At 40.3% G+C, this 23,356-nt stretch overlaps 1 protein-coding gene across 2 annotated transcripts in view; it reads right to left on the bottom strand.

The window, feature by feature from the left end:
- Nucleotides 1–23,356, bottom strand: part of LOC121886247 (matrix metalloproteinase-17-like) — a 112,048-nt gene that overhangs the window by 88,397 nt on the left and 295 nt on the right. Inside the window, exon 1 of one of the 2 annotated variants that reach the window (XM_042396210.1) lies at nucleotides 4,793–5,321. The exons of the other annotated variant lie outside the window; for it this stretch is intronic. Coding sequence (XP_042252144.1) covers nucleotides 4,793–4,927 — 135 coding nt within the window. The 5' untranslated portion in view covers nucleotides 4,928–5,321. Of the gene's footprint in view, nucleotides 1–4,792; nucleotides 5,322–23,356 lie in introns of those variants that run through there. 2 annotated transcript variants of the gene reach the window in all.

The following is a 23,356-nucleotide window of genomic DNA, read 5'->3' on the forward strand; positions in this document are numbered from 1 at the left end:
TTTTTGTGCATTGGCACAGATTCTAAAGTCATTCACATCGGGGCTTCTAGCAAATTAATGCTCAGACTTTATTTAGGAGTTTGACAGCCAAAGTGTCAAGTGAAATTATTGTTTGAAAGGGTTTCTCATCAAAAATAAGCAGGGAAAAGAGTAAAAATTGAGGCAATGATAACTTTTACTGCATGAACTGTCTTACCTCCACCAAGAAGAATACTAAGTGCAAGTCCACAGAACAAATATGGACATTTTCAGGTCGGTACCCATCAGTGGACTGGCAGTTTCTTTGCATTTACTGGCACATGAAGTGGGGCAAGGCATCTCAGACATCACAAAAAGAGTAATGGCTCTCAGATACAGGCTGTGCGGAGGCTGCAGTGCAGTACCACTTTGGACTGAGCGTATCACACAACTCTATCTAGAAACGCAGAAAGCTTCTATCTTGAGTAGCATTTTCTCTACCATGGTAAATGGAGGAAAATCGCTGCTGTTACCACAGCTTTTTATCTGGTGACATCGCTGTGTTTGTAGTGTCATGGTTCACCTAATGAAAAGAAAAAAGAAAAAAAAAGGGCCAAAACCACAAAAGGATTGTGCGGATTTTGCGGCTGCTAAACCTGTGCAAGAGACAAAAAGATAGCGTGTAATTCACAATGCACCTGCAAAGGGTGAAATGCACCGCAAACTGTGCTGCCAAGCAAATAGCGTCATGGTGCACCTGTGCCATTTGCATGTATGTAAATTAGGTCATATTCATACATTTGGTGCAAAATTGGCCCCTTTCTATGCAAATTAGCCTCATTGCAAAAACAGTCTTACTAACAAAGACCAGCGATAATTGCCACTCGCAATTAGGGTGGAGTTGTTAGTGTCTTCAGAAAGTTGGTGTTAACTGCGTGCACACTCACTCTTCACTCACTCTCTCTCTTCAAATCTTCAAGCTTGTGAGGCTTGAATGATATTGAATTGATATTCAATGATATTAAAGGCAAAATCTACTAGTCAGACATGGGGGGATCAAGTGGGTTTGCGGGCTTATCTCGGATTTAAAAATAAAAATAACAGCGCTGACAAAGGTCAGGATTCATCCATACAGTAAGGGGCTGCTTTATACAAAGGATTCCACCATATAAACTTGGAACGTGTGTCTAACAGTTGACTTGTAGGTGTGAAGCAAAACACAGATTGTTAATTACAAGAATATCCTGACCATATGTCACGCATCCATCTGTGGTGGTTTTCAAAACACACTCCAAACACAACTTGCTGATATTTGAATAATTCATTACACCAAAAAGGGGTTATGAACGTTGACAAAAGCGGTTCCATAATTCCTTTTAAACCCAAAAGTGTGATGGGCAGCCATATACATTGGGACATCCTGGCACTGCACAAGCGGACCTGACTGCTGTCTCAAGAGAATTTGATAAGCAAAATAAGCGACGCAGACTGGTCTTTGGTAAGCTCAAGGAACACTAAAGTAAGTCAGTTTTTTAACCATCATATTACTGTCATAGTCATTTTCTATGGTGTGGCTCTTGTGTCGGTTACTTTTAATTTCATTGCGCTTGTCTCAAGTGTGTGGGTGCGTGGATGGCTCTGCACACACTGCTTGTCTCTGTGTGTATAAGATATTTATCTCCTGAGTGCTGACTCGTGATGATAATGAATGTGATGTTGATTTAGACTTGCTGCAGGATGCGTTTGGTTGTGGAGTGGATGTTTGTTGTTCGATATTGTTTCATCTGTACATTTATGTGTAAATAGGCTTGGCCTGTTGTGCGTGTTCATCATGTACTGTATGTAGATGTGGCGATATGTGGTGTCGGGCTAAAAAAGCGTTCTGTAACGTTACTCAATACTCATAAATTAGTAATATAGGCCTATGTCTGTTTCAGTGCATAGGCAGTGCCCCCCACCCCCTTCCTCGTGCCTTGAAATTATGCCTCCCCCCCCTTGTTCAGATGTATTCCGTGGTCCATGCATTCAACGACACCTGAACAACGTTATTGTAAGATTTGTTACACGTTTAAGACCTACCTGAGCCATATTAATAGCTGTATTTTGATGTAAATCTCAGTAGATTATGTTATAGATGCAAAATACTAGAGAAGTACAAATACATGAAAATTTGTTTGTGATTGTAGAGAGCGCTAGTGTGTGTGCATCTCTGTTAATTAAAGACACGCAATTTGAGGCTTTTGTGCTCTCTGCAGTTTTCATTATGGACCAATCTGTGTGCTGAAATGTGGAGAAAAGCTTGAAATACTGGAAACAGCTCCGTTTACTCGTACTCGCTTACTAACCAGATGCAAAATGAGGGCAAATTGCATTCAGCTGCAAAACTTTATGGGCGTGTTTGTGTCGGCATATCATTTGCGCAAAATCTTTTCTGAATAGGACCTCAAAACGGGGAAGATTGCGGGTGCAAATGCTGCGTAATTCACTGTGCTAATAGCGGGCACAATCGATTCTTTGTCTCTTTGTGGATTTGGCCCTATGTGTAGTCCTCTATGTTTTTGCAAGTTACTATAGCTTCAATCAGTAAAATACCTATTTTTTGTGTACCCAGTATGTCAGCACATCAAAGCTGTAAATGAATGACGTGAAGGCAATTAATAAGAAAGGTATTAATGTTCGATAACAACGATTGCCCTAAATGTTTAGGGAACAGACAGACGCTGACACACTGATTGTCAGTCACAGGTCCGACTGTGCAAAAAAACAGATTTTCTCATTTTCACTTAATGACAGTCCTCAGTGTTTTCAATCTGCTTTGCAACTGGAGCACCATCATTTCCCTTTGTCTATTTTTCAACCGATGATCTGACTGACTGGTTTAAATTTATGTGTACGCTATGAGAAAGAAGGAAAGAAAGAAGGAAAGAAAGAAAGAAAGAAAGAAAGAAGTGACAGATAGTATACCAAAGATGAATAAGTTTTAACTCAGAAGAAAAAAAAAACTAGACAAGAAGTTGAAGTCCAAGGTTAGGAGGGCTATTCTGTTAATGTAATAGCCCGTTTCAATGTTTTGGTTGTTTTTGGCCAGAACTACACAGCACAGAATAAGCCTGTACAAGTCCTGATGAACACCCTGTCAGTCGTGGCCAAACTGACCTTTTGGAAAACCAGAAAAACATTGATGCGGAGCTAAGTGCAACAGACCGTGTCCTGATGTCAGAGCTGTTGGCATTCACCTCAGCACTGATTCACAGTATTTCACACAGATAGAAAATGTGGATACCGTAAGATTACTGGGCATAATGTGTGTGCTGCCTTCTCTTAAGAACAATTTCTTAGATTATGTGACTTCAGTTGAAATTCAGGTAGCCTACATACTTTTTATTGTTCACATTTAAATGATCTTTGTCTCGCCCACATGCAGCCTTAGCTAGATTTAAAATGATGGACAACACAACCTCGCAAATAAAGTGTTAAATGTTTCAGAACATAGCGACTCAATAAAAAGGACACTTAAACACACAACTTAAAGCAAAAAAAAAAGTAAACAAATAGAAATGATCTATTTTAGAGCTCTTGTTCTGGTCTTTGTTAAGAACTTAATCCCCAAGCGTAGGTTTCAGAAAGAGGACTTTGAGCGCTGAAAGAAAAGAGACAGAGAGAGAGACAGAAGTAGGGAAAAGCAGCAACATAAACTGATGTTGCCCAGAGGAAAAATGCATCTTTAATGGGAATGAAATGATGATGGATGAAGGATTAAAAGTCAAGAACTAAAACCTTTTCAAACAAAATGCTGAATACTCAGTATTTTACGCACAGCGCTCTCCATTTATCTGGATGAATGGATAGAATATGAACACACATACAGGATATACTCTTCCTATTTGCAAGTGCTTTGCTCTTTTAACCCCTGTCTTGATTGTACTATACGCCACACATGCTGCGAGTCTGTGATGATGATGTACAGCCACTGCCTACTTTATAATCTGTGTGGCTTCCTTCATCACTCATGAGCAGAGCAGACACAAGGAAATACATTTCAGTGAGCTGTTTATTACATGTTGAGTGGTGACTGTGACAATTAATAAGCTGAAAAGCTTCTGAACACACACACACAAAAAAAATCCCAAGGCTATCAGTGATGCCTTAGACTCGCCACAATCGGCTGATATTTCTTTTCATAAGCAGTCACAGTACAAATCGATTCGTTTATACCCTTCAAACGGTGGAGTCCCCTATCCTTTAGTTGAAATACAGCGATTGTCTGAACTTGGCTTTCTGAGGCAAAGCCTTGATAAAATAACCTGTAATGACTTATGGGTTTAGTGAGCTCCAGTCGTCTTGTTAGCTCAGGATATGTACAATGTCAGCATACATACTGTGGAAGAGATCCAAGGCGCCCCTTAACAAATATTTATGTTTTACAATGAACTTGAGGAACACTGACTTCCCCCCCCCCCCCCCCCCCCCCCCTCCCTTGTTTGAATGAGGTGACTCCTGCTCTGGAGAATAAGCTCCATATACACGTTTTTATTTGTCATCATCACACAGCCTGTACAGCGACTCTGACCCGAGCATTGGACTGCAGAGCGCTGTTAAAATTCAGAGCAAGTATCTGGAGAAGACAGCGCTTGCTCTTTCCTGGACGTTCAAGAGTAGCCCACAAGTAGGAGAGGAGATAAAACATGACATAACAGTGCCCCACAGTGTAGTAGTGGTATACTTGAAGACGAAAAAAAAACCACACACCTTCCCACCTTTACTGGTGCCAGCAGGTGGAAAAACTTCCGACTCCCCTTCGTGCATAAGTAGGTAGAAAAGGTAGAAAACTTACCACCCCCATGTCCAGCTGCTCGGTAGTCAGAGAAGGAGCCGCTCCTGTCAGAGGTAAAAACCACAAAATCGGCACCAGCAGCAGCATCTCCGGAGAAATATTCCTCATCCACTTGTGAAGAACCGGGGAAAGCATGATGCCCTATGACAGGCTGATCCTGCAGGGCTTAAACATCGACCCCGACAGCCGCATCCGCGGGATAAATCACACACCGACCCTCCTGTAAAATTTGGCCAGATAAGTCTACCTCACTGTTGAGCGCAAACACATAAAACACATTAAAACCGGCGCAGCTGAAAACACTTAAAAGCATCAGAGCAATTTATTTCCAACAAAACTGCACTTGGAACTAACACCTAAGTGGTCATAATAAGACATAAACTGCATATTCTTGTCTTATATCAAGTCCATCAAAGGTAATATCCCTGGAGCAAGAAGCGTGAGCTCCCCTCTCGGTCGTTGCGTCTCCAGCTCTGGAAGATGAAAGCAGCTGCGTGCGGTTGTGTCGCGAGGAGCAGAGATCAGCTTCAAGTCAGACGCAATCACCTGTTCAACTTCCGGACACAGTGCTCAAAATAATATTCCTCGTTGTTGGACTCGATAATGACATGACAGATGCGTCATTTATTTTCACTTCAACTTTAGGACTTAAATCCCTACATCTAAAATATAAAGATTAAGCTTCTAAGCATGATTATATGACGTGGGATGCTCAGATGATAACATTTTTTGACCATAGTAATATTAAAGATAACAGTGCTGAAATGATTCATGAAAAATAACCTGTTGAATTTATGTAAATGGGTCTCAGTTTGAACAATTTGATCACAATATGTGATAACTTCAATCAACTCAAATCAAAATTTATTTGTACAGCACATTTCAAACAACCACAGTTGACCAAAGTTCTGAACAGGCTGAAAATATCAAAATAAATTAATATAAAAGTAAATAATACATAAGAATAAAAGAAAACAATGGACATAATAATAATAAAAGAATGTGACACAACAGAAGATGGAGTCACAGTGTCAAGCTGAACTCGAACTGAATGCCAAGAAGAGGTGGGTCCTCAGCAGCGACTTAAAAGTTTCTAGGGTCTGAGCAGTTCTTATATGAATAGGTAAGCTGTTTCAGAGATTTGGGGCAGCCACCGCAAAGGCTCGATCGCCTTTATTTTTATGCCTGGATCTCGAAACATCCAAGAGCATCTGGTTGGCTGACCTCAGTGCTCTAACTGGAGTATGATGATGCAGTTCTGCTACATAAGGTGGTGCCAGCCCATTTAAAACCTTAAAAGCAAGCAATAAAATCTTAAAATCAATCCTGAAACGAACAGGAAGCCAGTGGAGAGAGGCCAATACTGGTGTTATGTGATCACTGTAATCAATCAGTGAAATTATATTAGATATAAGATGTTGAAACTAATCATTTGTTGCAGGTGGACATTAAAGGGCCAGTGTGTAAGATTTAGTGGCATCTAATGGTGAGGTTGCAGAATGTAACCAACTTTTCCTACATGTGTTTACAAATCATCTCTCCTCTGATATAATAAAGAAAATGTCATGTTGTTACACAACATATTTACCACCCTCCACCTGCACGTTTTAGCTTCTGCTTTTATTTTGAAATTTGGTTTTCCAACTTCCAGTAGGCTGTTATTGAGTTTTTTTCTGACTTTATTTAAACAACTGTGAGAGAATTTGAATTCGCCCTGAGGTGCCTTTCATTGAATCCCGTTGGCCTTTTAATCATGATTCATCAAAAAGATAAAACAGTTAATGTTCTGAAGTAGATAACTAAAGGATTATCATGTTGTTACAGTAATAATTTAATGTAAGATGATGCTGGAAAATAGATGACACATCGTGATTAATAAGTGCTGCCACTGCTGAATAATAATATTGGTAGGGCTATCATAATAATTACTACTATTACCATTTTCTCCAGAGCCAAATGATTTTGCTAAATAGTTTGAGTGGAGTTTTGTTCCCTAGAGATGACTCAATGACAAGGATGATTGCCACGCCCAAGGTTAATATCATAAAATCCTCATTTAAAATAAATAAAGTCTGATGTCAATTAACAGTCTTTAGTTGGAAGTACTTGAACAACAAGCAATTACACTTTATTCTCTCTATTTGAAACATAGGACATCATGGTAGCTTAATGACAAGCAAGCTCCTTCAACTGGAGGAACCAAGTTCAAGCCCCCAATATGGCAATTATCTACGCTCCTCAAATGTCCTCGAGCCAGACTCTGAATCTTTATTAGTTCTAGCAGTGCTGACCTGAGGATGACCTTGCACCACTGCACTCAGACCTCTCCGTGGAGGGTGCATGTAAAAAGAACATTTTCCAGTAGGAATTTTAAACAGTAAAACATTATTGTTAGTGCTGTCGAGAATCACCGTTTACCGCCTCCACAACATCAAGGTGAATTATCCATTTAAATCTTGAATCATGATGCAGATGCACGCACACACCTCGGTGCCCACCCACACGCAGGCACACACATACATGCATCTTAACTATTCTATGTCTACTTTGATAGACAGTCTCCTTAACCTCACTGCACTGTCACTAATGATTCACAGCTCTCCTTTATTGTACCACAGCCTCATGACTCGACTGCAAAGAAATGCGTAATGAGTGCATGGACACGAGCACCCACACACACAAATTAGGGTTATCCAGTTGATCTACTGCTGTGACTATTACATTTCCATTTCAAATACTTTACTATCTAATATCTAATAGTTTTATCATTATTTCCCACTAGCAGGTCTAGACAACGGGCACTACAGGATGTGGCTGTTTGTGGCATTAAAGTCCAGGAGCCCCAAAATATACCGAATTACACTTAGGAATGAATTGACACCCAATTAAATCCATATATCAGCAGAAGCTCGCTCCTTCACGTGGAAAAAAGTGCATACAGTATGTCTCTGAAATGCATAGATTTTGTACCCCTCATTACACTTCTATTTTCACCATTTCTGAGAACACATCACCAGAATGCGCAAAATTTGCTGAACTGCAGAGATAATCTGCTTGAAAAGAGTGCAGTGAGGAACACACTGGCAGTTAATACAACCCCATCAGCTCTCTCTTTGCTTCCACTGAGAAGAGATAAATGTATTTATTTATATATTCTATGTTAATAATTATCAACAGTTGCTGGCTAATCCTGGAACATTTTATGAACAATCAACTAATCACTCAGTTTATTCACAAAAATACACACATTCATACTTCCTCTGCTGGTCCCATTTCTTATTCAGATCCATTACAGCAGTCATTCCTCACCGGTCCAGACAAGAAAGACATGAAAAATATGTTTTTTTTTCCTCCTGACTGAAGTATCATTAAGGTCTTCTGTATTAGTGCTTAAGGCTTAAAACTTTTCAACTGCTTTACTTTACTGCTTCCAGTCCCAGTCAGACATGTCGTAGTCACAACACTATGATAATTGTAGCATCTGAATATTGTGTCTCACAGCATGTCTGCAGGCAAAAAGAGGCTTCAGTCGTTGAGTTTTATATTAACAGAAGGTTAAAACATCCATTTTCACTTCTTGGTCTGCTCTGCACATCTCACCTGAAGTTTTTCACCATCTTCAGACTATTTGGCAGAGAAATGTAGCTAATTTTCTTTGGTCAGAATGTATCATTCAGGGAAAACCCATTGCCCAGTGTGGACGTGGACCGAATTGAAGACTGAATACATGAATTTTACTATTTGTTGTAGCTTGTTGCGCCAAGTTTGACTACAGAGCTCTTGTGTTGCTGAGGTTAAAATGCTGAAAATTAATCAATATTGTCAGATATATCAATCGCATCATGTCATGTAGTATCAAAGATGATTGATGTGAACATATTTTGTGTGGCTTATTGAGATGTTGTTTGATTATGGAGACAGTGCTTGATTGTAATTGTTAATAACATAATTCATACCTAATGTATTCTGCATTCACACTGTCAGCTCTACTTAATGGGCTTTCCCATTAGTCAAGTTAACATTGTCGTGTTAAAAACCGCTATGGCATTCATTAATCTCTTTGTTTTATCTGTGTGTGTGTGTGTGTTTGGGGGGGCGGGAGAGAGGGGTGTTAGTTGTAGTTTATATTTTTTTAGTTGTGACATAATCTTAATAATCACACAATACTACATAATGAGTTGAATAGAGGAAACATATTTTTCAAAAGTCGAATTATCAGTTGAAATCCATAACTTCCCTTGTTTTATTAGTAAGAGGTTAACTGAAGTGATGTTCGCTCTAGATGGCAGAGCTTCCAATATCATGATTATGATGACGTCTCACCTGACCTCATTGTGTATGTAAATGACTGTAGCCTAAAAAAAATAAAAAAATAAAAAAACTTGCCTAACCAATGTAATCCATTATTTGAATGATGAAACAACCCATGAAATATGCTGTGTGCCAATCATATTTCTTTTCTATTAAATGGTACCTAGAAATTAGTGTCAGTGGTGTTTCAAATATTAATAATCCTGATAGTTTTAGTCGTGATAAAACAAAAGAAATCACACAATAACTGAGCATCAAAAATAATTCAGTAAACAGTAAATAGGTGGAAGGATGTTTATGCAGTAACAAGAACTTGTTTCTGCACAGCCGACTTGAAGGTACCAAGATTTGTACCCTAAGTCTCTGTGGTGATGGATAGGAACTTTCCCCCTGCACCACCTGTGCATCCAGAGGAAGGTTTTTAAATGGGATTTATAAGTAAAATCTGATTTGGTTTTAAGATCTCAGATTTGGCTCTAAGAGATGCAGACTCTTCCAAGGATTAAGGGCTCTAACTGAACCCTTTTGGGAAATGAGAGGGAAAACATTATTGGCAGATGTAAAATGATAACAGCAGCATTATTAATTGTGGTAAATTAAATTAAAAAAAAGATTCACATTGGTCTTTTGTTGTTGCAAGGTTTTCAGTTTGCTATAAATGCAGTAGGACAGGTTTCCTGAAATAGTCTATTGGCTCTTGAAGAACATCTTTGAATTTGTCAGTATGTTTTTGGACATCTGTCATAACATGTGATGTATTGTGTGTCTCACAGTGACTGTCATGAGCTTTGAAGTATCTATTTATGGGTGATTGTACAGTAGTTCATTGTACAGTAGCACTGACTCACCTCAACTTGATGTAAAAATATTTTTTTTAATAAACGTACAATTTATTCAAGCCCATAATCATTCAACTGTAAATAAACATATTGTATAAAGAAGGAATACAGTACAACATACTACAATTCAACATAATGCACATGCAAACACTGTGGTGCGCATGTGTATGCATGTATGTTGCAAAAAATGTGATTCAGAAAGTTTCCATGACAATCCATAACTGACTAAACTCACCTTAGGTCTCCTGGCACAAAATGTATCAGTCAAAGCAAATAAGAAACAATCTTTTCGTTGGTTTGTTTTGCGGAAGTGACAAAGAATTTATTAAAAGGCTTCTTCCACACTGATCCTCAGAGACCAAGTCATATTATCTAAAGTCCTATACAACTTTTTCATACAAACGATTGTGCATTTTTGTCACATTTCTGTGCAGATTCTACTGCTCCTTTCTCAGTCATTTAGGTGCAGCAGCAGCAAAGAAAAAATACAGGTTGTTCTTATACAAAAGACTCTTAAGTTATTCATAATGCGGTTTTTCTCCTGTCCTCTACAGAGAGAGCACAGGGCATTAGAAAAAAATAATTCCATCTATTCATCCCAGCATGCATTGGGTAAAATTCAAGGAAACACCATGGAGAGGTCACCAGTGTATTGTGGGTCGAGAAGAATTCAGTTTTGATAAATGCAAATCCAAAATCTATCACCCTGGGGGACGTTTGAATGTGAAAGACTTTTTTGTAGTCTGCCATTCTGCAAATGCATTCTGTAAAAAAATGTTGGATTTTACTTTTTTACCTTCAGTTTAAAGTGTTTCAGAATCAATGGTAGCAATAGATAAGTGATAAATGTTACATGGTGCAAAACCAGACAGGAAATCAGTGGCTAAGAGAATCTTTGATTGTACGACTTCAGTGGTCAGTACTTGTTGTTGGTAGTCAGAAAAAAAAACTGCTCTTTTGAGACAGAAAAGCTGAAATTATTCAGGGCTAGAGAAGTGCCACTTCAGTATGTGGAGTACTGTACTGCTCATACCATCGGGGCCTCATTTTAATAGCTGCTCTAGAGCTGCGTTCCACCACAGGATTGTTTTACATAGAGAAAGTGTATTTGTGTGTGTTTTCCAACAGTAAGATTCAAGCTACATTTAACAATTGTAGCTGCTGTATATCCAGTACCATGATGATGAATCATCATCCTTATTCTGCACCAATACACAAGGTATCTATATATAGACAAATAGTTATCTGTCCATCTATAGCATTGTCCCGTGCAAATACTAAGATCCATTCAAGTCCTACATGAGGATCATTTTCAAAATTCATCCTTGTGGTATCAATAAAATGTATCTCATACTGAACAGGGGGCAAGACTGTTGAAATTTTTCATTGCCCTAGCTGCTCCTGTTCCAAAGACAAAGGACAGACCAAACTGAAGCGAGTCAAGGTGAGAGGGACTTGTCTGCTTTGCTTTTCTAGAGATTCCTTTATTAACTACACATTTTTGAGCTTAGTTAAATTAAAGGAATAATTTGACATTATGGGAAATACACTCATTCATTTACTTGCAGAGAGTTAGATGAGAAGATTTGATACCACTGTCATGTCTGTACATTAGATATGAAGCTATAGACAGGAGACAATTAACTTAGCCTACCATAAAGACTGTAAACAAGGGGAAACAGCTAGCCTGGCTCTGTCCAACAGTAACAAAATCTGCCTGCTAGTGCCGTTAAAGTGTAAATATAAAATATATTATAGTTAAAAAAAAAAACTATTAACACGTTATATCTTCTTTTTTTAGATACATTTTTAAAGCTGTTTCTCCCTGTTTTCAGTCTTTATGGTAAGCTAAGCTAAACCAGTTGCTGGCTGTAGCTTGATATTTAATGGAAAGATATAAGAGCGGTATTGATCTTGTTATCTATCTCTCAGCAAGAAAGCAAATGTGTTTCCAAAAACATAAAACTATTTGTTTAAAGTGGCTGTTATCAACATTTTTATATTAAGAATGAATCACATGAACTTAGGGAGAATTATCACCCAACTCTGCAGTTCAGCTCTAAAGTGCTTTATGAGTCTCTCAGCTCATTATTTTGGCTTTCTGGCACACAACTTTATGTTTTGGTTCACACTCACAGCTTTCATCAACATCATTTTTGGTCGTGGCAGGGAGCTACTTTCTGAGCTACCGGCTCAGAACCAAACAGCACACTGACAAAGTTAAGGACTAACTAGTAAACAAAGTGGAGTATTTAGAAGCTACAAATCCAGATATTTTCCTCAGGGGTTGGTGGAGACCAAAAATAGAACTAAAATGAGAGTGAATATTGGACCTACATTCATCAGGTGGCCAGAAACACAAATCCAAATGAATGCTTGTGTTGCTCTGTATCTTCTAGATGTTATACAGGGAACTGTTTGCTAACAAATTCACCATATCACCTGAAAAGATGATATACATATATGTCAGTGTTGTGTTTACAGCTTGTTTCTGCTGCCCTCAAGTAGCCCAAAAAAATGGTTAATGCAGGTTTATACCTCCATGAAACCAAGATACACTGACAATTAAGCTTCACTGCAAAGACATGCCGCCAATGTTAGATTACAGTACAAAATAAATAAATAACAATTTGGCTTGTGGGCATAATGTATAGCCAGAGAGGAGGAAATACATGAGGTATGAGAAACAACGCTAGTATCCCCAGAACACGTCTCCCTCCTTGTCCTCTAAAGATGGTGTCTGTAACTGTCAGTGTTACAGCGGGCAAAGCAACGGAAAGAGCCCCACACCTGCTCCCACCTTGCTACAGTGACTGCTCTAATAGAAAACGTGCTCTGTGTTAAGAACTTGTTCGTCTCATCGGTAGGACCTCAGCGTGAGCCATCAGTGAGAGCCATCAATGATTTAGATCAACAGCACTCTCTTCGCTCCTCAGCAGGATCCGCAGGTGTGCTGGCACAATCATTCATCACTGAAACATGATCAGCTCTCCTCCATTTTCCTACAGTGGCACTACAGGCAACAGTCCTTCACTCTCCCCCTGTTTCCCTAACAATGTGTAACATCATTTTTTATTAATCATACTGTCCACTTGACAAACTACTGTGGTGAAACAAATGTAATTAATGAGCTGTGATTAAAAGGATTTTTCTTTTGATAATGAGGATTGGTTAGATTCTTGTTGATTCCAACACTGGGCACTTATAGGCAATGTATGTCTATCTTGCTCCTATTTAATACTTAAGATCTTTTTTCTAACTATAGTATATTTTATATTTACACATAGAGGACTCACAGGCTGGTTAATAAAGAGTGGGAGTATGCTGGCTTCATTAAATGCCAAAATGCATCATCTTCCATGATCTAAAATCTTCATATTCTGTTCCTGTTTGTATTTCAGGAAAAGAGAGAGAAGTGACATGCTGTTAATCCATCGAAATACTGTTTCGGTGTAAGCCATGGAAATGTTTGGGATGTTTACAGATTGCACAATGAGTACACAATATATATCTGCATTGTCCTGGAAAGAACATTGTTTTTTAAAGTTAAATGATGGGATTTAGTTTAGCTGCAGAGGAGACAGTTACCAGTTTTTGCCCTCCAAGCCTAAGAAGCACACAAGTTATGCAGTGCAACTCTAGTTCTCTGAACACCTGGACCTCTCTGGACCCCTCTACTTAACTTCTCTGCTATTCCACTAGCTAAGAGAGACTTCGATTTGGTTAGAGAGTCAAAGCATCTACATGTAAATTTTCACAGTGTAGAGATGAGGAGATGAGTGGGCAAGCTTTAAGAGGGCTGGTAAGAGGGTGATCATAGAACGAGTGTTACAGTGTGTGCCTACATTATTTTGCTTTCATGACATGCATATTGATCACAGAATGCATTTCCATCTGTTGTTAGTGGCAATAGTAAGATTACATGCTTGATTAAATCTGTGTCTATGGCCCATTCTCAGCGTAATGAAATTGGACATCCTGACTGAAAGAGGCCTGCATGTAGGGTCACATCTACTTCCTGAGATACTTAAACATGAGTGGTCAAGAGGTTGTAGACCTGTAAGCTGTGGATATGCATCTCTCATCTTTCCATGTTAATCGGACTCAAGTGTAGTCCCAAGGGGTACTCATGCCCAGAGGCTCTGTGATAGTGATTTGCAGGTTGACACACTGAGAGAAGACACACACACACAAGTGGACATGGCACACTGTAAGTGATTCTTGTTGGTATTTGGCTAAAAATCAATGTGTTTGTTCCACCCAGGAGAACCTTGTTTAGTTTTCCACTACAGGAAACAACTTGAGGTTGGAGACTTTCCACAACTTTTAAGGACCTGAGAGGCTTTGGCACTAGGTTCTTCTTAGTGTTTCGAATGTATTTCACAAACATCACAAATGGTTGGATTTAGTATCAACTAGAAACTTTGTTCCAGGGCCTCCTCCCAAATTGCATGGAGGGCAAGAAAACTGCGTTTAAGGCCTATATATTGTAGCAGTTAATATTGCTTGTTTTCCTGTGTATATATTGATGTGTTAGGTGGTCTATTTAGCTTCTTTTCTTCAGTGTCAATAAGTGTCAACACAGGGAGGACTAGTTAGCATTGCTAGTGCTCTCTCAGTTCGATGGTGTTGCAACTCTGACAGATAACAAACAGCTGCACCATAGGGGATGCGGCAAAGCAATGCATCATGGAAGAAATGGTCTAGTCACCCTGCCCTCCTTCCTCTTTCTCTATATTCCCCTTTCATCTGCTCTTCACACATCCCGCTCTTCCATTGCCCATGTCATTCCCATAATTTGTATTTGTCAGTGTGAGCAGCTTGCCTTTGAGGGCCTGCTGCGTCTCGCTTGCAAGACAATAAAAAACATCAGTAACTAGTATTTAGCAAGTAGAGCAGTTCAAAGAAAAGATCAATCCTACCTCATTTGCATAGCCTTTGTATGTGAGGCAGTGCCTAAGTGCTACAAGGTTATATGCTATTCTACAACCAGAGGAGTTATGGTGCCCTGAAAAGTACATGTAGTTAGAGGAACAAGAATAATTATTGGGAATTTATCCAGGCGACATCAGTACAAGAGTAATCACTTAAGGGATTTTTTAAGCAACAGAAAAAAATACATTGCAAATAAAAAAAACCCAGTGTTTTAATGAGATGATGATGATAATAATAATAATAATAATAATAATAATAATAATAATAATAATAATAATAATAATAATAATAATAACAATAATAATAATAATAATAATAATAATAATAATAATAATTATTATTATTATTATTATAAGCAGAAAACTAAATATATGGTCCCCTTAAAGGCTTGCTTATAATGTATTATGTTAGCTCGGTAGATGACTCTCTACACTAAAGTGCCCTCTCACTTTCTATGGAACAGACAGAATTAGGGCATGGAAACACCCTTAGGAGTCCAATTAAAGGCTCCAATATTAGCAAGTAACAGTAAAAACAGTGGGGTTAATAGCTATTTAGTTATCCAGCTTAATTACCAGCCTGCAGCCTCCTGCGAGTCCTACAGAGCCCAGATTTGCACTGTGAGCTGAAAGACCTGCCATTCTATCAAGTATTATCTCTTATACTGGCAAAGAGTGCAGGGGATGCAGATTTGACCTAATATTAAAAATATCCTCAAAATAGTTTAATGACTATCTTGAAACTAATTATGGAGAATAGAAGGGAAACAATGTGACACAATAAGAAAAGAGAGTGAAATACTAAACGGAGACAGAGAGGGAAAGATAATGAGACAAAATACATTAGAGATTATTGTTTTTGTCCATAAGGCATTGCCCATTACTTGAAGGAGGTGTTTACAGTGCCAAATGTTTTGGGTTTGACAATTTTGCAGGCCATATTAAAGGCTTGATATGTCCTTTGGCAGCTTAGCAAATGCTGATAAGGGAAAAAACAGCAAGAAGTTCTGACTTCACCACATTGGCTGCCGGTGCTCTGCTACTGTATGTGTCCTCATCCAAATCTGGAAGTGACATCCTTGAAGAATAATAAAATAAATATGAAAAATCTCTCAAGAAAAGGTGTTGAAAAAAGGCTATTTTGTGTTGCAGTCATTACCCCTTGATTTCATGGACTGCATTTGGACATGTAGTTAGACTACATTTGCATTTATATAGCGCTTTTCTAGTCTTGCCGACCTTTGCAAAACATGCCAACATTCACCCATTCACAACACATTCATACACTGATGGCAGAGGCTGCCGTGCAAGGTGCCAACCTGCTCGTCAAGAGGGATATAGTGCTTTTTTATCCAAAGCGCTTTACAGTGTTTCCAATGCTTACTCACCCATTCACACACACACTCACACATCAGTGGCGCAGCCATCAGGAGCAATTTAGGATTCAGTATCTTGTCCTTGCAGAATGGAGGAGCCGTTGATCGAACAACCAACCTTGTGATTAGTGAGACGACCCACTCTACCTCCTGAGTCACAGCCACCCCATGGAAGACTTATTACCCTGGCCAGCTTATTTTAGGCATATAAACAAAGAGAAATCAACCACCAAGATCATAAGTGTATAAAACACTCATGCCACCTTGTGTTAATTAATTAAAATTTATTAAAGAGGGAAACAATTAATCAGCCCACACCCCTTCAATTAGTTTACAGTAATGTTATACAATTTTACTGAATAAAGATTAAAGGCATTCAGTGAGAATACATATTTATTTATCTCTTGTAAATTTTGGTAATCAAGGTTATTTGAAGTCATTTGGAGTACAGTTGAACAAAGCTAATGAATATTACATGTTCTGTTACCTGCTCCCACCTGAAAATCAGCCAATTACTAACTAATTGAAAGACAGCCACTGACTCACAATGTGGTAATCACAATTGAAAATTTGCATGATAAGATCTCTTGGCTTTGATGACAAAATATCGGAGAAAGGTGCAAGACATTCCACGAACTCAACAACACATCTGGGCTGAGATGAAATGCACATTAGGTGCAAATGCCATTCAGGGAAAATGTGACTGGGTTGAACTTCTTTGCCTCTAGAAAAGCCAGTTTTTTAAGGAATGGATTCAAAGAGGTACGGCAGTTTACTGTACTTGATGTTTGCTCTATGCTGTCTTATAGCATTATGCAGTTTCTGCATATTTTTCAGTTTTGCACTCATGCTACAGTACAAACTTCTTAATCCACCTATATCTCAAAGTGCTGTGTTGGTTGAGACCTTGAGCCTGTGCATGCCACTGCAACACCTTGAAATGATGAATGCGACATGGTGCATTATTCGGCTAGAAGCATTCAAAAGGAACGCTGTGACCATGGAGGGATAAACCTAATCTACAATGCTGAGGTAAGCCGTGGCATTTAAATGATCCTCACCAGGTGTTAAAGAGTCCACTATGCCAAGAAACACTCCCACTCCATCACAAAGTCGGATGGATTCATGTTCACACCATATTCTAAACCTACAAAATGTAACATTTTTCAGGCAAGGTTCTTAGCTGCCAAGAGTGGAGTGCATGTTCTTCTCCTGCTGCAGTATTTCCACTTCAAATTTCATTGAGTTGAGTTATGCATTCTGAGATGACTTTGTGCACACTGCTGTTGCACAGCAACCCTGTCTCCTAGAAATTGAGTTAATTTGCAACTGCAAATGAAAAGTTAATTTGCAAAAACTGATAAACGCCATTTGTTAAAAAAAAATGAATTGACTGTCGTGAGTTATTCTTCACACATAGCACATTCTAAACCCTCAATATATTTTGTCAAAAAACCATTATGGTCCATTGTCACTGCATTGCAAGTTCATCTTTTACAGTAGAGAACATTAAACGCCAGTGCTGTTCTTGAACAGAACTCGATAAATCCGTTTAGCATGTCAGCACACAGCATTCAGGTCCTGTGACGCAATATGGCAGCGACTATGTTCATCTGGAGATGTGCTGTCTGAAAATGAATTTCAGTGTAACATGGGCTCAAAGTCATCTTTAAAAATGAGTAATATGGATGAAACTGAAGAGCCTGTGATGTTATCTTCAGTGCATAAAAATAAGTGAAGTAAAAACGAATTATAATGAATCCAGAAAGTGCTGAAATGTTAAACACTGGAGTACTAAAAACTGTGAAATATTAAACTGTGAAACACAGAAGACTGTGAAATACTAAAAATGAGATACTGAGTCACATTGAATACTGAATTTAGACTAAATATAGTGACATACTGAATGTAAGTTATGACTAAAACTATGGATCTATGAGACCAAACAATGACCGTCAGACAGAGCATATAACTCACTCACTCTCTTGGCAGAATATATAGCCAAGAGGAAAGCTGTTTTGTGGGACAGAAACTGAATAGAAACACTAAGTGATGTCTCCCCACTGTAACACACCCTATTGCCTCATGGAAGAGAGATGTAGTGGCAGTGTACACCTTAATAGTGCTATTTGCCCTTTCTGAGTTGAAGAGTGGCTGAAGAAAGCGGAGAACCAGCTGGATGCGGCAAGTGGATGAGGCAGCTGGATCTTCCTGCCTATTGTGACACCATGCAGAGAACACCCTCCACTTCTGGTCATAGTTAACATGAATGGAGGGAGCCCTGGCATTACCTCTGATCTTCAGGACAGCCTAAAGCCCAGAGCAGCAGAACGGCTGGTTTGGGGTGCCATATCTGACCCTTTACCTGGGAGAGAAGGTCCACCCTGACTGGCAGGGCCCAAAGTTGACTGTGAACCAAGTGAAGGAGCGTTGACAACCAGTGCCTCCTTGTCCACTGGAGAGCTATTAGCAGCACCTTGTAATGGTCCAGGGTGATCCTGTTGAGTACCTGGGGAATCAGAGGAAATGGAGGAAACCCATACAACAAGTCCTCTAGCCACTGTTTAGACAGCGCATCTAAACCCAGGGGCCCTCCATGACCCTTCAGGGAGAAGCACATCCTGCAATGGGTTGTCTCTGCTGATGCAAATAGGTCAGTCTGAGCCATGCCAAACTCAGTCCATAAGAGGGCTACCTGGATGAAGCAAGATGCTGGAAAACAGGAGATTCTGTGCCACCTGGAGGCAGCGCAGGGACCTGGTGCCTCCCTGGTGATTTATGTGATACACAGTGGAGGAACTGTCTGTTCTTATCAAGACAGGCCTGCTCTGAATGGAGGAGAGGAGAGCCTTCAGAGCAAGGTGAACTGCTCTCAATTCTAAGACATCGATGTGTTTGCCACTCCAAGGGGGTTTCTATACACGGCGCTGCACCTTGCCTTCCCAGACTGCTCCCCAACCTGTCCGGGGAGCGTCTGTGGTTGCCATTGTCATTCTCAATGGAATGTTCTTGAGAGGGACTCCTTGGAGCAAAAGCGCCTTGTTCCTCCATGGGTGTAAAGCTTGAAGACATGTATGTGTCATTTGTGTCCGTCCCACCTCGGATGGAGGTTGAAGGCATTCAGCCACCTCTGCAGCGGCCAAGCCCTGAGGAGACCCAAAGGAACAACAGCCACTGTGGCTGAAATCATGCCCAACAGGCTCTGAAACTGGATCATCTCTAACTTCCTGCCAAGACAGAATTGGTCCAGGAGGGCTAGGATTTTTTATCACCCACTGAGGGGTGAGTGATGCCAACATTGTGAGGGAATTCAGAGTCCCACAAAAACCGCCTGCTCAAGATTGCTTTTTTTTACATTCACATTGAAACCTAAGGACTATATATGTCAGATCACTGTCTTTGTGTCCTCTATGACTTGGCTGAGAGATGGAGCACAAATCATGCCAGTTGTCCAAATACAAAAGGATTTTTATCCCTGACATCTGGAGAGGAGACAAGACAGCCCCCACAACCCTGTTAAATACCCTCAATGAGAGGGAAAGGCTGAAGGGCAGGACCTTGAACCAAATAAAGAAAAGGTCTGTGGTCTAGATAGATGGGCACATGGAAGTACACATCTTGTAGATCTATGGAAGTGGGATCTATGGAACCACTCCCCTTTTTCCATAGATTCCAAGATCTGACCTGTGTTCAGCATCTTGAAAGGCAGTATCTTTATGAAGGTGTTTAACTGCCTTAGGTCTAAGATGGGACGTAAACCACCTTCTTTTTCAGCACAAGGATATACATGGAATAAAAGCCAGCGAGCTGTTCATCAGGACCTTCTTTCATGATTGCATCCTTCTGCAGAAGGGATAAAATCTCCTCAGCTATGACCTGAGCCTGGACTGGGTCCCTGACCATTGTCATATGCACCCCAGAGAAAGGAGGGGGATGCCACCAAAACTGAATTTTGTACCTTTTTGACACTGTATCCAGTACCCACAGGTCTGACACTTTTTCATCCCAGCTGTCCAGGCATAGTTGGGATGAGCTTTGGCTCCCCCAACCTTAAGTGGCACCCCCCTGAGGCCCTGAACCTTTGCGGGGGGGCTTCCTCTGGGGTGCATGCGGACACTGTTTAGCCTTATCCAACACACCCTGGGACTCACAGTGAAACAGTGTTGCTGGCATCATCGGCATGTTGGTAAGCTCTTTCCTAATATTATCTGGCAGAGATGTCTGCGCTAACCTAATTTATCTTGACATCATGGCAAATGACATAGCTACACCAATGTCCCTTGTAAGCTAGGAATGAGTGACAAGGGCAGAGTCTATCAGGTTCATGGTGTCTTGGTCCTGTGGATTGGCCGTTCTCCTGTTAGCTGCAAATAAAATGGCGAGTGCATTGGCTGACCAGGCTGCTCATGTGGCTGCACTGTAAGTCCGACACACCAGTCAGTCAGTTTTATCGCACTCTTTCATTGGACAGCGTGGATTAGCAGTCACACACTCCTAACTCAGAGATCTTAAGGCTGCCATCTCCTGCTCACCTGGAGGCATATCCTCCATTCCAGTCTTGGGAGCATACTGGACCTTAGTCAGTCTCCGGCAACCTGCATCTATCCCCAGCCACAGGAACAGAAACTGATTGCTGGGACTGACATATGCCTGCCCAAACTTCATCTGCTGGAGCAGGAGCCTCAACTTGAACATTGAGATGATGTCCATGGCTGAGGGCTCACTGTCACCCATGTTGCTAAGGTTGGACACCCTTTCAAATTGCAAGGATTTGAGCTGTTCTGACCCAGCAGTGCAATCAGACTGTTAATCACTTCCAAAAGGGGAATTTCAAGCATAGAGAGAGAGACAGTGACAGACTGGCCATCTGGAAATTGGGCAAATGCCAGAAGAGCCACCTGGGCCACTCAGGGTCATTGCATTGATTAAAATAATAATAATAAAATATATATATATATATATAATGATTTTCTCTTTGATGATTTTGATTCAAAAAGTTATTTTATGCATGCAGCCCAAAACATTTGAGTTTGGCCCAATTGTAACTTTAATTAAACACATTCTCCCATGATCCCCCCAACGTAGCTAGTGGAAAGGTCAGGTGAGGGCAGAAACCGGAAATCGAGTGGGTATGAAATTTACGCCAGGCTAAGAGAAAATGAATCCAGGCACTGAACAATCAAAAAAGGGGTGGGGGAGCGGGGCAGCAGCTACAAGTGTGGCATCAGAGGATGCTAAATATGATTTTTTCAGGCACCCAAATTACACCACACTAGAATTGTTTTTCAAGTTTCACACACACTTGAGAATTTACGGTCCGAGTTGTCAAACCTCGCCACACACTGGGACACTCTGAAAAAGTCTCCAATGAATGAATTCACAGTCAGATTGTCACAGCCTGTTGCCTCAGAGATGGAGGTAGAGGACAGTCAGATGGAGATAGATCAAGAAGAAAGTGATCTGGTGAGCAAAAGATGTGCAACGTGCAAGAACAGTACACTGTGCTGCTATTTGCTCCTGTAACAGTTGAACTTGTTCACTGATGCGTATCACACAAATTTTTGATGAATCTCTCCTGCACACAAGTGGCAAGTGAAAGTTTCTTCACACTGAAGTTTATCAAGCGTCGCATCTGGAGCAGAACGTCACAAGACAATTTGGAGGCCTTCTTGCTGATGGCAACAGAAAAAGCAATCCTAATGAAGCTGGACTCTGATGATGTGGTTGACAAGGTTGTGGAGAAAAGCAAACTCCTTCATAGCTTGTTAACTACATGAAAGTAAGACACATTCATTTATTGTCATATACTGTGGCTGTGCATTGCTCTTTTCATATTCTGGTGACGCTATTGTAATATGCACTGTGGGTGTGCATTGCTCTTATCATGATTTTGTGGAGCTATTGTATTATTATGTACTGTGCCTTAATGTCAAGCCTATGTATTTGTGCTGAATGTGCCTTTAGTGGAGCGTATCATGTTGTAGCACCTAGTGCTATGCCACTCTCAGATTGTGTTCAATTGTTGTCAGCATCCATCAGCGACTGTAGCAATTATAGTGGTGTGTGTCGTTTGAGTGTGTGTTCTCTGTGGCAAATTTCTGCATTCTAGTCAGTCTGTATGGTTTTATCTCAAGCTTTTTAAGTTGACATTTTGGTGGGGTTGGTGTTGGGTTTGAAAATAGGGCCTGTCTGTTGTAAATGCCAGGGCCGTATTTTGATCCCAGTCCGTCACTGGAGAGAGAACATCAGGTTGATCAATATTCCCCTCCTGATAAGAAGATAACCTGTCAGGGGAGAATCCCTTCAAGTCTACTGGCTCTGATGTGGTTCTTGCAGCAGGACACTTGGGCCTCAACTCTACCCAATCTCTCTGAAAGACCACATATGGCAACTAGGATTTGAAGCTGAGTGTCATCCTGCTGACCCTGGTCTCCCAGAGCACCAGCAGGTCTATGTGAAGGCTGGGGAGCATGCAATTTACCTGGGCCCTGCCCCTACCAACAATCAGGGGTGTGCTCATGTCTGTGTTTCCGTGAGTGTTTCCTAGAAACATGTCCCCCTTCACTGAGCTGGGTGGGTGGAGGCTGCACTGCCCCAGCACGAATAGACTGTTCCACCCATCTGGCTCTTTGAATGCACTTCACCACAGGCAGTTCAACTGCTGCCTCACACGGGTTCTCGATATCCTCCAATAAATGTACCATGCCCAAACAAGAAGGGCATTCACTATGGCCATCATGACCATTTTTTTTTTTTTTTTTTGCAATTTTTTGTAATTTTTTATGTGAACTGAAATGTAACAGCAGTACCAAACAGCTATAGATAGCTGAAAAAGGGGAACCAATAATCAGGCCACTCACAGCTGGCCACAATCACTTACTGTAAAATAAAAGGTGAAATAAATGTAATTAATCTGAAAACACTCACTGTAGCAATTAGAAGCCTACCCACTGCGAACAGGGGCAAAGGGCAATATAATCAGCACTTAACAAAAATAATAATAACCAACTTAAATCCCAATGTATTTCATATACAGGGAGAAGAAAGTAAACAATCCCACCTGCTGCGCACAGAGGTAAAAAATGGAAATTAGCAATAGTGAAT

Source organism: Thunnus maccoyii, chromosome 19, assembly GCF_910596095.1.
Source record: "Thunnus maccoyii chromosome 19, fThuMac1.1, whole genome shotgun sequence".
NCBI lineage: Eukaryota > Metazoa > Chordata > Actinopteri > Scombriformes > Scombridae > Thunnus > Thunnus maccoyii.